The 15,103-nt window shown below is 40.9% G+C and overlaps 1 protein-coding gene across 5 annotated transcripts in view; it reads left to right on the forward strand.

Moving 5' to 3' along the window:
• ARHGEF7 (Rho guanine nucleotide exchange factor 7) overlaps window positions 1-15,103 on the forward strand; it is a 191,545-nt gene that overhangs the window by 72,529 nt on the left and 103,913 nt on the right. For 4 of the 5 annotated variants that reach the window (XM_077813588.1, XM_077813551.1, XM_077813559.1 and 1 more), the window contains exons 3-5: window positions 1,101-1,185; window positions 5,806-5,936; window positions 14,786-14,987. In XM_077813588.1, the coding sequence (XP_077669714.1) occupies window positions 1,101-1,185; window positions 5,806-5,936; window positions 14,786-14,987 (418 nt within the window). Of the gene's footprint in view, window positions 1-1,100; window positions 1,186-5,805; window positions 5,937-7,961; window positions 8,071-14,785; window positions 14,988-15,103 lie in introns of those variants that run through there. The other variant, XM_077813568.1, reaches the window with a different exon arrangement.

Below are 15,103 nucleotides of genomic sequence, written 5' to 3' on the forward strand. Positions count from 1 at the left end.
GTCTTTTCTCAAAGTGCTTTATGAACTACTGTGTGTGTGTGTGTGTATGTGTGTATATGTGTGTATACGTATATGTATCCATATCTCAGGTAAAACACAGCAGCCATTTAACAGTACAATAAAAACAGATTTAAAAATTTCACTGAAGCTAAGGTTAGAATTATTTAATACACAGGTTAAGGAAGGAGTGTCTGTACATCTGGGTATAGCACTTAAATTATCCAAAAGTACAAAGTTGGTTTAAAAGTCATACAATACATATAGTACGTAATCAGGAATAACTCAAATTTAGATTAATAAATTTAACGATGCAGTTTAGATGTTAGCATCCAAATATTCTGGTACATCACTCAAGAAAAGTTTAATGCTGAGAGTTGGTTGTAGAAAATATATAGCAATGAGTGTAGATTGTCCCTCAGTAACTGAACATTTAGGATAGGTTGTCCCTCAGGAGTTATAATCCATCAGAGCATTCCAGTTACTTTCCCAACTGCTTCTCAGTGGCACTCCAGCTCATCTTGCCTGGTATTGCCGATGTCCAGTGATGTGTTCTAAATAGATGTCCCTCAGCCACCTGATGGTGTCCAATACCACAAGTTGCCACATCAGCCGAGCGTAGCGCTGATTCTGCATTCCTGCAACACTCGCTCGTTACTGGGGTCCCATGCACCCAGGGCTCTGACGATAGGTGCGTGTGTTCAAACCTCATAATCCCCCATCAGATATGATGGGAAGAATAACTTTTTCTGCTTGAAAACTATAGAGAAAATCTAGGTAGGCAAACTGTAATTGCCAAAGCTGGACCAATTCTACATCATTATAATTTACCCTCAGATATCTTAAACTCACATTTCCATATTTCACTGTGTCCAAATAGAACTATCTGTACCGTCTCTAATTTAAAATAAAACAAAAACATGCACGCTAATTCTTACCTTGTAGCTTTTAAAAAAAAACATAGTACAAAAAACTTTGGTAAGAAATGTTTCTACTTGTGCTTGCTTGTTTTTCTCCTTACTGGTAACTGCAGACTTACCTAGCTTTTAGTATTATTTTCTCAGTGACTGGTGTCCTAATGTTATTTTCCTGTTCCTTTTCAGACTTTTGACGCAAATGATCTGTATCAGGGACAGAACTTCAGCAAGGTTCTCAGCTCCCTAGTTGCTCTAAATAAAGTAACTGCAGGTAAGTAAAATCTGTTCTACTTTGATGCATACTGTGGGGAAGGTGATCTATGATGTCATCCTTAAGCAGCTCAGATAAGTTAATATAATTGACGTTTCTAAAATTGCTGCCAATGGTCATTTTTCAGAGATGCTTTCTCTTTATATTTTCTTCATCTTCCCATGTATTAGTCTTGCATTGTTTTAAAGGAGCTCGTAAGGATTTGTCAGTATTGTCTAGTTTGTTTTTAGAGGAGGTTTCACAGTGAAGTACATGTGGAGGTTTTTAATTTTTTTTTTTTTTTAAGTACCTGATTGGTGTGTGTGTTTCTTTGTATGTTTTCTAGCATCTACATTGGGTCCAGTTCTGCAGTCTTCACACACGGGTCAATTTTACTTGTGCAACTAATTTAATTGAAGTAAATGATACATGAGTAAGGTTTGGAGGATTGGACTGATGGCCAGTAAAGACTTTCTCCTTCCTTATTAAGTTTCTTTCTGAACCTACATGGAGTCCATAATCCTGTATTTATGACAGGACACTGTTCTGTCATGAAAATGTTACAAAGTAATCATTACGTCATCATATTAGGTATCAAAATGAGGAAGAGAAGATGAGCTTTAAGGACGAAGGCCGTTATTTAAACACTCCAAACCTTTAAGAGGAGAAAAGTTTTGTATAAATGGATGTAAAGAGAAGTCAGTTGTAAATGAGTTTTCCTTACTATGATAGTAACTCTTCAAATGCAATTTCTCATTTTGATTGTGCTCATTGTTATGTTCATGGCATAAACACACAGAAGTTAGGTAAAAATATAAATACTCTTGCTAGAAAGTAGCAACGTACCACTACTTTATTTCTTAGAAATCAGAGTGTTAACACAAGAACCCTAAAACAGAGACACAAAACAGTCTGCTCCCTAATACAGAGAGGCACAATCCATACCACTTGACTATATAAGCTTTCTGTCTGTCAGCAGACTGAGTCAGAAGTCACATGCTTCCCTGTAGAGCTCCTGAGCTTGCAAGCAGGACTAGGAAACGCCCTCTCCCCCACTCTGAAAGTAATAGATTGCAGTTTCAACACAGCCCTCAATATACCACACTCATCTGTTGTATGTGCAAAATTGTGTTGTTGTTTTTTTTGTTTTTTTTTAAATTAAAATATTTTTTTTGCACTGGTTTAGTAGATTAGTAAGAACATTTAGGACCAGATATTCAGCTGGTGTAAACCGGCATAGCTCCAGTGAAGTCACCAGCTGACCTTCAGTCTAAGTCACTAGTGTGAATGCAGACCAGTTCAGTATTCCTTTAAAGTTGCTACCATCCAGTGACTGTGGTGGTCTGTGCGTGAAATAAGTTGTTGCTCATCTTTCAAAAGGGAGAACAAAGACTGGATGCTCATGCAAGCTAAACTGTCCTTTTACTCGTAGAAGTGTCCAGAGCTGTTAAATATCCGAGGCTGGCTCCTCTTCCAAACAGTTGCTTTTCCTATTTTGATGGGGAGAGTATGTGGGAGGCACTCTAGGCAGTATATCAATGGTTAGTCCTGGTGGACTGCTGTTGCAATCTCCAATGAGTTCTTAATAATGATTAATATGTAGCTATTATATAACAGTTTTCAGTAGACCTCAGAGGAGGTCAGTATCAGCCCCATTTTACAGATGGAGCAACTGAGGCACAGGGAGATGACGTGGCTCACCCATGTTCACCCTGCAGGCCAGTGGCAGAGGTGAGACTAGAACCTGTGTCTCCTGAGTCCTAGTCTAGTGCTCTAGCCATTAGGCCGCACTGCCTCCGTCAAAGACTCTAACCATACAGACCTTTCCAAGAGCACAGTTCCTAGCCTACCCACAGGCACAGGGATATGGCTCGAGTACTAGTCAGTGAGATAGAATGCTGCTATGCAAACACTCACTCCAACAGTATTTCTATAACCACACATGGGGTGGGCATTATCACACTCCAGGCAGCGTCCTATGATCACAGACTACATTGCAGGAAGATAGGAGAAACTCCAAGGGGATAGAGGAGAATCAGGGAGGAAGGGAAAGTTGAAAGCGGGGAGCCAGAGAAGTGGTAGGTATAAGGTGGTGAGATTCTATGCAAATGAGGCAATGCATATTCATTAACTATGCAAATTACAGCAGGCCATCAAATCTCTGTAATTACGCAAGTTTAGCAGAAACGTTTTCAAAAGGTTTTAGTGGAAAAATGACTTTACTACGGTGCACTTTTGCAGGATTTAATTTGTTTCCACTAACTCAAAATTGGGGGGAAGGGGGGGATGAGCCTCCTATTTTTTTTTTTTTTTGCAGTGGCTGAAAATAATTGTTTCTTGTCCATTTTTGAAAATCAAAAAATTTTCAGTTTCACAAAAGAAAAGGGGGGTTGGGGAATTTAAAAAAAAAAACAAAACAAACCATGAACAAATTAAACCCAAATTTGATCGAAGCAGGAAGTGGGGAGATAGGGATTTCCCATCTGGAAACACAGAGATGACCTGCCTCCAGGTTTACCACTGGATTTGGTGACATGTCCGTTCCGCTGCTTCTCTTTATTTGCAAATTGCAAATATGTTTTTTTTCATGATGATATATGCATCACAAAGACATTTCAGGTCACTGTTATCCTTTCTCTAAAATTGCTTGCTTTCGGACAGTCCTCATATCTGGAATTTTACAGTTGACTATAAGGAGTAATAAAGTAACAAAGACAACTACCTTGGTAGTAAACTTGTGATCCATAAGTGAAATGTTCTGTCTTGTGCAATGTTGTCTGGTCCCTCATGCTCCCAGTGTATCCTAAAAAAAAATTAGAGCTTAGGCTTAATACAAATGGAAGAAAACACCAAACCTATTTTAAGCTCTTATAGTAACACAGTGATTTAAAAAAAAAATAAATTTAGCATAGGAAGTTGTTTGGAATATAAGTGCTCCACTGATTTCAAGTTCTAGTATGTTGATGTCAATCTGAATAAAATGTATGTTTTAGTAAGAAGAGAGAAAAATAGCTCTAATAATGCACCAGTTAAACACGATGCATTTGTAACATAGTATATTTATAATCTTTCTGAAAGATAAAGATGAGTTGTTGGTACAAGATAAGAGTATTAGGAGAACTTCCTGAAGGAACTAGAGCATCCTATGAATTCGACAGCACTCTGCTTCCCTGCTGTTCCATTCATTCTTTCCATACATACACACGTCATTACATTTCTGCCGCACCAAATGAGCTGTTTTACCCTCAGATTTAATTTGACATGGAATGGTAGGTATGTTACATTTCCTTTTGTTTCTGTACATGGCACTGCTAGGGAAGTGCAGCAGGAATAGACTCTGATTGCAAGCTGTTAGTCTGTTTCAGTTTGCTGCTGAGAAAGTGCCATGTGCAGGAGAACAGTTGTTTCTCCACCTACCAACCGAATGTCCATAAGGCATGCTCCAAACAAACAGGGGCAATGGTAGAGAGGCAGAAAGAAAGCGGAAGAGTTGCCTGGTAGCCTACTAGTACAGCATCAGAGCTGGGATAAAATGTATTGCCTTTCTGTTTGGGATCACTAGAGCCAGGAGTACTGCCCAAACAAAGCTGAGATAAGAAGTGACTTTGTGTTGCTGTCTGATGAAGGAGCAGCACTGAGAAGCTCTAAAGAAAGCTGAGGGCGGCACTCCTCCTTTGGATGGAAGGTCTCAGCTGTGTGGTCTATTGGGAAGGGAAGCAAATGAAGAGGTTTAAAAAAACAGAAAACCAAAAACAGCAACCCTCCGCCCCTAGCAACAACCTAAGCCTCGGCGGAGAGAAAAAGGAGACAAATGTAGAAAAAAGGGGCAGTGGAAAGAGTTATTTTTTTAATTAAATGATGGATGGGCAGAAATAAAGGGTGTGGATGAAAAACTAAATGAGCAAAGTCCAGATATCAAAGAGAGAATGAGTGGATAGGAGGAAGAGGGCAAAGAAACAGATATAGTTAGCTTAAATATAGGCAAAAATAATGTATTTGAGTTTCTTTTGACTGTCAACTGAAATAGCCAACATTGTTAGACTCTTTAATTGGACTGGTAGCTGATAGAAAATGAGAAATACTCTGTCCTTTCTCTTCTCCTAAAATTTTGGAATCCATTCCCCACCCTTCCTGACCTCCATAAGAATGTGTATGAAGGAAACTGCCACTGTCGCAGATTAGATTAAATTAGTCCCTTGCAAGCAATGAGAGTTGGCTGAAGATTGAATTATGGCTCAGATCACCTGAAATCATGTAATCGGTGTAGATATTAAGCATAGTTTTTAACTGACATTCTAATTTACCTTGTTTTGTTTGAATAAATATTTTAACTTCAGAATGTGTTTTCATAACAGAAAAGGGCTGGTATGAATTTTTTTCCAAAACCTTTTATGGTTGTTTGGAGTTCCTCTGGCTTCTTTTTTTTTTCTTTTTCTTTTTAGGCCAAGATTTTCAAATTTGGGTGCTTAAGGCTGGCCACCTAAATCCACATTTAGGTATATTTGATCTTATTTCTTGTGTTCAGAGGTATTGAGCACCCACAAATTCCATGGATCTGCTTTAGGTACCCAAGCTTGATCTTGGTGTGTAAAAAGTGTATGTAATTTCTGCAATTCTAGTATTTTGCTGTCATCTCTACAGACATTGGGCTAGGAAGTGATTCCGTATGTGCACGGCCCTCATCTCATCGGATAAAATCTTTTGATTCCCTTGGATCCCAGTCTTTGCACAGTAGAACTTCAAAACTCTTTCAGGGACAGTATCGAAGTTTGGTAAGTTCTGCTGGAATTTAATCATGTTCAAGGATTTTTTTTTTCTCCTTATCAATCTGGATTAAAACAGTGTTGCAAGCCAAGATGTGTGAACCCAATTTCACAAGTCCTTGAGTGCTCTCTTGCTCTTGCCTACATATAACTGGGGCCTCTGAAGTTATGCTGTGTTGCAGTGGCTTTTTTTTTCATTCTCTTCTGAGTTAGAAAGTCAGTCTTCTGCATGCTTGCAGCCAGAAGTATTTCTGTTGTAACACTAAGAACTTCTTGTTGTATGCATGCGTAAATATTTTTTTCTTTGATTTCTTTTTTTCAATAAAGAAGTTCCTCTCAAAAGGGCAAATTTTCCATCTCCTCCAATGGGACTGTGCCATCCCAACGCTCCAGGGTTTCCAAGGGCAGGGAGCCTCCTCTAAAGCTTTGATCACTCAGTCCCAGAGGTTTGGAAGATCTCCCAGCCACTTAGCAGTTTTGGCAGCCTTGTACACTGAGTCCCAGTTTTCTGAAACCACGCACACACACAACCACATGGTTCCAACATACATAGAACCACATTGTTGAAGTGTCAGGTATACACAGCTTAGTGTTGCAGCAACTAATATGGGAATCTCCACCAAATTGAGAATCTCATAGTTAAACAGACTTTTAGCTTTACTGGATAGACAAAGGGCAAGAGACTGCTACCTACAGCACGGTCCTCAAACAGTTCCTAGTTCCTTCTTACCCCCAAAGTATGGTGGCCTGAGAGGTTCTATCTTTGTATACTTGTAATGACTGATTCCTCAGCAATAGCTATAGGATCACTGTGATACTATGTGAGTGTACGTGTATATGTCACACCCTCTGAGCAGTTGACTTCCCACCGTGTTTTGAATACACTATAGTCAGTGTATAGTCAAAAATGTACCCTCTTGCAGGTGAGGACATGTGAGACCAGATTGTTCAATTTTTTTTTCAAGCTTTTTCTCAAGACTCCACTGTTGGGAACATCTGTTGCAGGACATCCCAACCCAGTGATGTTCTAGTTGTAAGACTTCTAATTACTGAGGGCATGATATGAAAACTGACTTGGCCTGTCTAGGAATATACAGCCTGTTCTGCAAAGAAGGTAGTGGTAGTTGTTGGCTGGCTTGGCCATTGGACTCACTTTCAGATTTAGAGAGAGCAAATGTGGAGGCATGCCACAAAACACACTGGGCTGTGTGGGCTGCCCTCGCCACTGATTTTCTAAAAATCAGGTTGTCGAGCAGAGAAGTCCTATACCAAAATGTACCTTCCTGTTGTGACGCTTCCAGGGGGAACCTGGAGTTGTGAGGCATCTCACGATCACCTGCCCTTCACATGAGGAAGCCTTGTCTGTGCCTGCTGGCGGCCCCAAGCACTCTCTCCTAGGCCTCCCAGGCCTCTCTGTCTCTACAGGTTAGTGATAGGCACACTCCACCCCTCAAGCCTTCTGAGTGTTATCCTCCTTTCATGAGCCAGACATGCTGTCAGCTTGCCTCATAGGTGAAGGATCCAGTGTGGCGCTTGGCACTCCAAGATATACCCAAACAATCTATTGTCTTTATTTTAAAGTAGGACATGCTCCTGCTCTTTGTTCCATCCTGTAGACTTCCTCTATTGTAAATTTTGCAATCTGTTACTTAGCCCTATTGCTCAGTATGTAAACGGGCATACTCCGTAAGGCATACGATACACAAATGACCAGACAGTGAGAGAGTTGTCTGTTATCTTCTTCCTGAAAGAAACATTCCCGAGGTATGTCACCTTCTGGTGTAGTTAAGCCAGATCAAGTCTTTAAGAATCTTTTCTTTTCACTATAGATACTTAACTCCTTAAATATTATCTGTACCTATGTTTTGCATGATTATGCCAACCAGTGTGCTACTGGCTCTGAGATCTCACATGCCACCTTTCGGTGAACTATTACGCATTCATCCAACACAGGGGATCCCTATACAGGCCTGTGCATCCTCTGTGTCCACTTGCCAGTTGGTACCAAGAGATCCGTGACTCTCACCTGTCTCTAAACATTATGGAGCTCCAAGAAAGAGATCCCTTTCAGCAGTGAAAAAGTTTGAAGGGAGAGCCCAGACCTCCTCTTTTAGTTCATGTTTGAAGAGCTGTATACTGACTGGTATGTGAAACATTAACACAACATAAATCTGTTTAAGCCCTCATCCCGATTATGGCTTTTTCTATGTTTCCCTCCAGAGACCTCTCAGTCTCAGGCTCTAGATCCCTCTAATCAGAAAGTCACACTAATCTCTCTGGTGAAGTTAACAAGCAGTACCCGCTGGAATGAGTTAGTAGAATTTACTCAGCTGCTTTATATGGAGCTGTAACTACTACTAACAGGGTGGATTAACAAAAGTAGCCTGCATTGCTAAATGGAGTCCTTGGGCTTGTTTGTTCCACTCTCTCTCTCTCTCTCTCTCTCTCTCTCTTCCTCCCTCTCCTACTCACTCACATACATGATTAAATAGTATACGTGTGTGGTGTGATTTAAAGGCTGTATCTGCATGAGCACATGTGTGTGGGGTAAACTCTGATTAATTACGCAGGTCATCCAAAATGAGGGTAGATAAACCATTTGTACTACAATACAGCCTGATGTATTCTATATGTACCACATAAGTTAGAGAAAGTACTTTGGAAATGCGCTAGAGCAGTGGTTTTCAAACATTTTGTATTGGTGACCCCTTTCACACAGCAAGCCTCTGAGCGTGTGAATTATAAATTAAAAAGGGGGTGGGTAATTTAATTAAATCGGGGCTCGGGGCCTTCAGCCCCATGGAGCTGACCACTTGCGACCATCTTACGACCCCCTGAGGGGTCATGACCTGCAGCTTGAGAACCCCTGTGCTAGAGTTTTAAAAAAATAAATAAATAATTGCCACTATTCTTCAGCTTGCAAAGCCAGGTGCCTTCTTTATTATGAATCCAGCCATAGAGGGTTTCAGAGAGAGAAAATATTTTAACTAATATATGTAAAACATTTCTGTGCAACATTGCTTTTCTGTTCAGAAATGTGTCCTGATTTTAAAGTCTGATATCTCGGGGTCCTTCCAGGGGAATAGAAATGAGCGTTGTGTCCTGCAGTTGTGTATGTGTGGTGTAATCACAGAGTGATCTCTGAGATGTTGAAGACTGAATAAAATTGATGTTTAAAAGGTTTTGGAAAGCCTGGAACTGGTATGGGACTACATTTTGATAATGACAGTGGCATTAAAAAATTCTCACTTGGAGGAGCTCCAGATCCAGCATTTTGCTTTTCCACGTTAGTAGTCTAAGACGAAATGGGCCATTGAATGAAACTTTAATAATAATAATAAAACTAATTGTTTACACTGGGCATACATTTAATCTTGTTTGTATTACTGAAAAGTGGTGGGATGATTCCCGGGGTTGGAATGTGAAAATCAAGGGTTATAATCTATTTAGGAAGGATTGAGTAGGCAAAACGGAGGGTAAGTGTGAGTGGCCCTCTATGTCAAAAACGGCATTGTCTGTTTGATCTTGAATGCTTATGGATGAATGTCCTAACAGATAAAGCACAAGATGGGGTATTGGTGTCTGCTACAGGCACCAGATCACACAAGGTAATAGGTGCATATGGAGCCAGTCACCCTATCTACAGTGTATAGGGAAAAAAAATCTGCATGATTATGGGGGACTTCAGTTTGAATCACACATGCTGGTGGTCTCATGCTTCCAGTACTAAAACAGCCTAGGAACTTCTAAATATTATAGACGATAGTTTCCTAACTCAGAAAGTGTTGCATCCAACATGGGGGAGTTCTGTATTAGATCTCATCTTGACAGTTACAGAGGATCCAGAATTTTATTACATTTATAATGTGCAAACAGAATGAAGTCCACACCAGTGTTATATACCTCATACTTTAAAAGGACTAACTTCACAAAACTGAAAATAATTACGAGCCAAATCAGCAAATTTAATCAGAAAAATGTGAAGGATAATTGGGATTGTTTAAGAATATGTTACTAGATGTCCCAAAAGCCACAATCCCACAACTGAAAAAGAAGGCCATGTTGGTTTTTTAAAAAAAGAATTGGTTTAGAGGGGAAGTGAAGGCTGCGCTCAAAAATGGAAGAATTGGGAATTTGATAGTCATGAATATAAATCAGAAGCTATAAATTGGAGAAAATATATAAGGGACACAAGCAGAAATCTTTAGCCAGCAGAGTTAAGGAAAATGATGAGTTTTTTAGTATATGAGGAAAAAAAAAATACTAATAGTGATATTGTTCCATTAGTAGATGTAAATGATGGAATTATCAATAATAATGTAGAAAAAGCAGCAATGTTCAATAAATATTTGTCCTGTATTTGGAGAAAAAACAGATGATGTAGTCATACGACAACATTCTTTCCATTCCACTAGTATTTCATGAGGACGTTAAACAGCAACTACTAAAAGTTAGGCCTTTCTAAATTTTCAGGTTCATACAACTTGTAGAGTTTTAGAAAAGCTGTCTGAGGATCTTGCTGGACCAGTAATGTTGAGTTTTTTTCAATAAGGCTTGGAACACCAGGGAAGTTCTAGAAGACTGGAAGAGAGATAATGTTCCAATATTTAAAAAGAGTAAACAGGATGACCTAAGTGATTATAAACCTGTCAGTCTGACATAGATCCCAGGCGAGACAATGGAGTGACTGACAAGGGAGTTGATTAATAAAGAATTAAAGAAGTGTAATATAGTTAATGCCAATCAACATGAGTTTATGGAAAATAGATCCTGTCAAACTAATTTGATATCGGTTTTTTGCTACGGTGACATGATTGATAAAGGTAATAGTGCTGATCTAGAACACTTAGATGTTGGTAAGGCATTTTGCTTGGTAGTGTATGACACTGATTTTAAAAAAAAAATAAACCTAGAAAGATATAAAATTAACATGGCCCACATTAAGTGGGTTAAAAGATGGCTAACTGATGGGTCTCAAAATGCAGTTGTAAATGAGGAATCGTATTTGAGCAGGTATGTTTCTAGTGGGGTCCTGGAGGGAGCAGTTCTTGGCCCTGTGCTATTTAACATTTTTATCCATTACCGGGAAGAAAATGTAAAATCATCACTGCTAAAACTTGCCGATGACACACAAATTGGGGGAGTCGTAAATAATGAAGAGTACATGTTACTGATACAGAGAGATCCAGATTGCTTGGTAAGCTGGGTTTAAACAAACAATATGCGTGTTAATGTGGCCAAATATAAATTTATACACCAGGGATTGGCTACCTTTGGCCCGCGGCCCGCCAGGGTAAGCCCCCTGGAGGACCGGGCCGGTTTGTTTACCTGCCATGTCTGCAGGTTCGACGGATTGCAGCTCCCACTGGCCGTGGTTCGCTGCTCCAGGCCAATGGGGGCTGTGGGAAGTGGCAGCCAGCACATCCCTTGGCCTGCACCACTTCCCGCAGCCCCCATTGGCCTGGAATGGTGAACCACGGCCAGTGGGAGCTGCGATCTGTTGAACCTGCGGACGCGGCAGGTAAACAAACCAGCCATGCCCACCATGGGGCTTACCCTGGCGGGCTGTGTGCCAGAGGTTGCCGATCCTTGGTATACACCTAGAAACAAACAATGTAGGCCATACTTACAAAAGGGAAAGTCTATCCTGGGAAGCAGTGACTCTGAAAAAGATCTGGGGGTCATAGTGGATAATCAGGTGAACATGAGCTGTGGTCAAAAGAGTTAATACAATCATGGGATGCATAAACAGGATAATCTTGAGTAGGAACTGACAGCTTATTTTATATCTTTGTTTGGCGCTGGTGCGACTGCTGCTGGAATACTGTGCCCAGTTCTGATGTCCACAATTGAAGAAGGATATTGATAAATTGGAGATGGTTCAGAGAAGAACTGTGAGAATGATTAAAGGATAAGAAAATGTGTTAGACTCAGGGACCTCACTCTGTTTAGCTTATCAAAGAGAAGGTTAAGAGATGACTTGATGAGTCTGTCATTACCTATATCGGGAACAAATATTTAATAATGGGCTCTTCAATATAGCAGAGAACAGTGTAACATGATCCAGTGGCTGGAAGTTGAATCTAGAGAAATTCAGGCTGGAATTAAGGCATACGTTTTTAATGGTGAGAGTAATTAGCCATTGGAACAGTTTACTGACACTCATGCTGAATTTTTATGCCATTGTCATTATTAAAACATAGTTACAATGATAATTTAAGTCCCATCCCAGTTCCAGGCCTTCCAGAGCCTCTAAACAAATTTCATTCAGGAGCAGTCTCTGTTAGTCTTTGACATCAGAACAATAGCAAAAAATCGTTCTGTAATTATACCAAAAACAACTGAAAGGCAAACACTTCGACAAGAAGGTTGCACCCATTGAAACTAATAACTTAGACTCATAGACTTCAAGGCTAGAAGTGTGACCTTCTGCACATCTCCATGCTACAGAATTTCACCCACCCACTCCTCTAATAGGCCCATAACTTATGGTTAAGTTACTGAAGACCTGAAATCTTGATTTAAAGACTTCAAGTTACAGAGCACCCATCTTTTACACTAGTTCAAACCAGCAAATGGCCCATGCCCCACACTGTAGAAGAAGGCAAACCCGCCCCCCCCCCCCAGGTCTTTGCCAGTCTGACCTGGGGAAGAATTCTTTCCTGACCCCAAATATGGCAATCATTAGACCCTGAGCATGTAGGCGAGACCCATCAGCCAAACATCTGGGAAAGAATTTTCTGTAGTACCTCAGAGCCCTCCCCATATAGTGTCCCATCTCTGGCCATTGGAGATACTTGCTAATAGCAGTTGTGGAGGGACCATATGCGCATTATAGGCAGCCTCATTATATTATGCCCTCCATGAACTTATCAAGCTCAGTCTTGAAACAAGTTAGGTTCCCTTCACCCCCACTACTCCCCTGGGAACCGCCTTGCATGTGGCACAAATCAAACAAAGAAATTATTGAAACACTTCACCCTGCGTTTACTCCTCCAGTTAGATTTAAAGTTGCAGGTTTACTAATAGATGCTGCAAGTGAGGATATAGAGGGGAAAAAAGAATCAGCACTGATACTAATACAAGATGGTTGGTTGAATACAAAATATGACCTGATAATGGCTATAAGTATCCATACAGGCAAATATTTTTACTGCTTACTACCGTTGATTCTGGATCTCAAAATAAATCCACTAACTAATGTGTCCAGGCTTTTGCTGAAAACACCATCCCAGAAAGCAGAGGAAAAATATGACAAGGATGTGACTACCATTTGCTCAAATAATGAAAAAAAGAGAATTTCGTGAGTGTCGTCAACCTAAACTTCTGAGCCAAGGACTATTTAATATCAATGAGGAAGAAGTAACACCTAACACAAACTGAAAACACATTGTGGATGTTCAAAAATACTTCTGCAACCATCATTCTTCTGTTTGAAGAAAGGCTGTGCAAATAAATGTGTCACATAGTAATTGTGTAACTTACAATAAAACTTTGTGGGTTTTTTCCACAGCAGGGTTGTCACGATTTTCCCCAATTTAACTAGAATTTAAACTCTTCAATCCAAACACTCCATTGCATCCTAATACGATGTATTACCGAAATAAGTTTGAGTGGCAAACTCTGACATAGATCTAACTTTAAGATTTTGGTTCAGGTCCATCTGTTTTCCCGTCCTCCCCCTCCAGTCTCTGTTTTAGAAAGAACATGTTTCCAGTAAAGCAGTTATGTTTCTTGGTAGTTGTAGGGTTACCACACATCTGGGTTTTCCCAGACATGACCTCTTTTTTGGTCCTCCGATCTCCATCTGGGCAGATTCTTGAAATGTGAGGAAATGTCTGGGATTTTTCCCTTGCTTGTTGCCGATCAGAAAGACCCATCTCCAGAGCGCCATAGCTAGGCTCTTTAGCTCCTGGGGCAAGCAAGCATACTTGAGCTCCCTGCCTTTGGGTCCCTGTCATTATTCCACTCCTGTGGCTTTGCGCCCTGGGCCCCACTTGCCCTGGCCTGGTTACAGCCCTGCGTCTCCTCCACGCTCTGATTGGTCCCTCCCCTTCATCTGCAGCTACTGGATCCTGCCCGCCCTGGCCTGCTGGGTAAGTGGAGCTGCCAAGAGCCTCTTGGCTGGGCTGCCTGTCCTACTGCTGGGCCTCAGAGCCTAGCAGGGAGGGGTGTCAGAGCTAGGCCCAACACCCCTCAGGGAGGCGCTGACTGACAGGCTGGTGCTGTGTCCTGGGCCTGCACCAGCTGTCCTGCCACTGTGACGGAGCGCAACACTGCCCCTCACCTAGAGTGTGAGGCTGTAGGCACCCCCTCCAGCACCCCTCCCAAATAATGCCTCCAGCAACACTCCCAAATACCCTCTCCCATCCCAGTACACACAACCCTCCGGCACCCCAAAATACCCCTTCCCAGTACACACACATGCCCCTCCAACTGTAACCCCCCTCAGCTTCCCCTTCTCCTCCCCCCGGCAGTGTCCTCTGGGAACTTGAAATATGGTAACCCTAGGTAGTAGCCAAAGACATTTTCAATTTGTTCTGTTCATAGAGATCTTGAATCTGATCTTTGAAAAACACAGATCTTTTTCATTTTACTTTTGTTGGCCTTGCCTGATTCTAAGAAGTCTGAGTGGAATAAAGTACTACCTAGATTGAAAGACACAAATCACAGAAATACAACGTCAAGATAGATGCATATTGCATATTGGGGTCTGCAGGTCTTGTTGTACAGCTTCTGATAAAAATGGTGTTTTAATTTAAATATATTTCTGTTTCATGAAGAGACTTGTATATTGGTCATGAAGTAACCCGTATGCATCTAAAGTTCTGTCCTTCATTTGCGATTTCACTTTTTAGGACATGACCGATAACAGCAATCACCAGCTGGTGGTGAGAGCAAAATTCAGTTTTCAACAGACCAATGAAGATGAACTTTCTTTTGCAAAAGGAGACATTATTCATGTTACGAGAGTGGAAGAAGGAGGCTGGTGGGAAGGGACTCACAATGGCAAAACAGGATGGTTTCCTAGTAACTATGTACGAGAAATAAAATCAAATGGTAAGTCTGAAAGAGAACATATTTGCAAAATGTGATTCTTGGCTTCCAAGAAGAGATGGAAATAACTGATTGTTTCCTAATGCTAATGAATGTGTGATTAGCGTTCAGTATGCACA

This window comes from Eretmochelys imbricata, chromosome 1 (genome assembly GCF_965152235.1).
Source record: "Eretmochelys imbricata isolate rEreImb1 chromosome 1, rEreImb1.hap1, whole genome shotgun sequence".
Taxonomy (NCBI): Eukaryota; Metazoa; Chordata; order Testudines; family Cheloniidae; genus Eretmochelys; species Eretmochelys imbricata.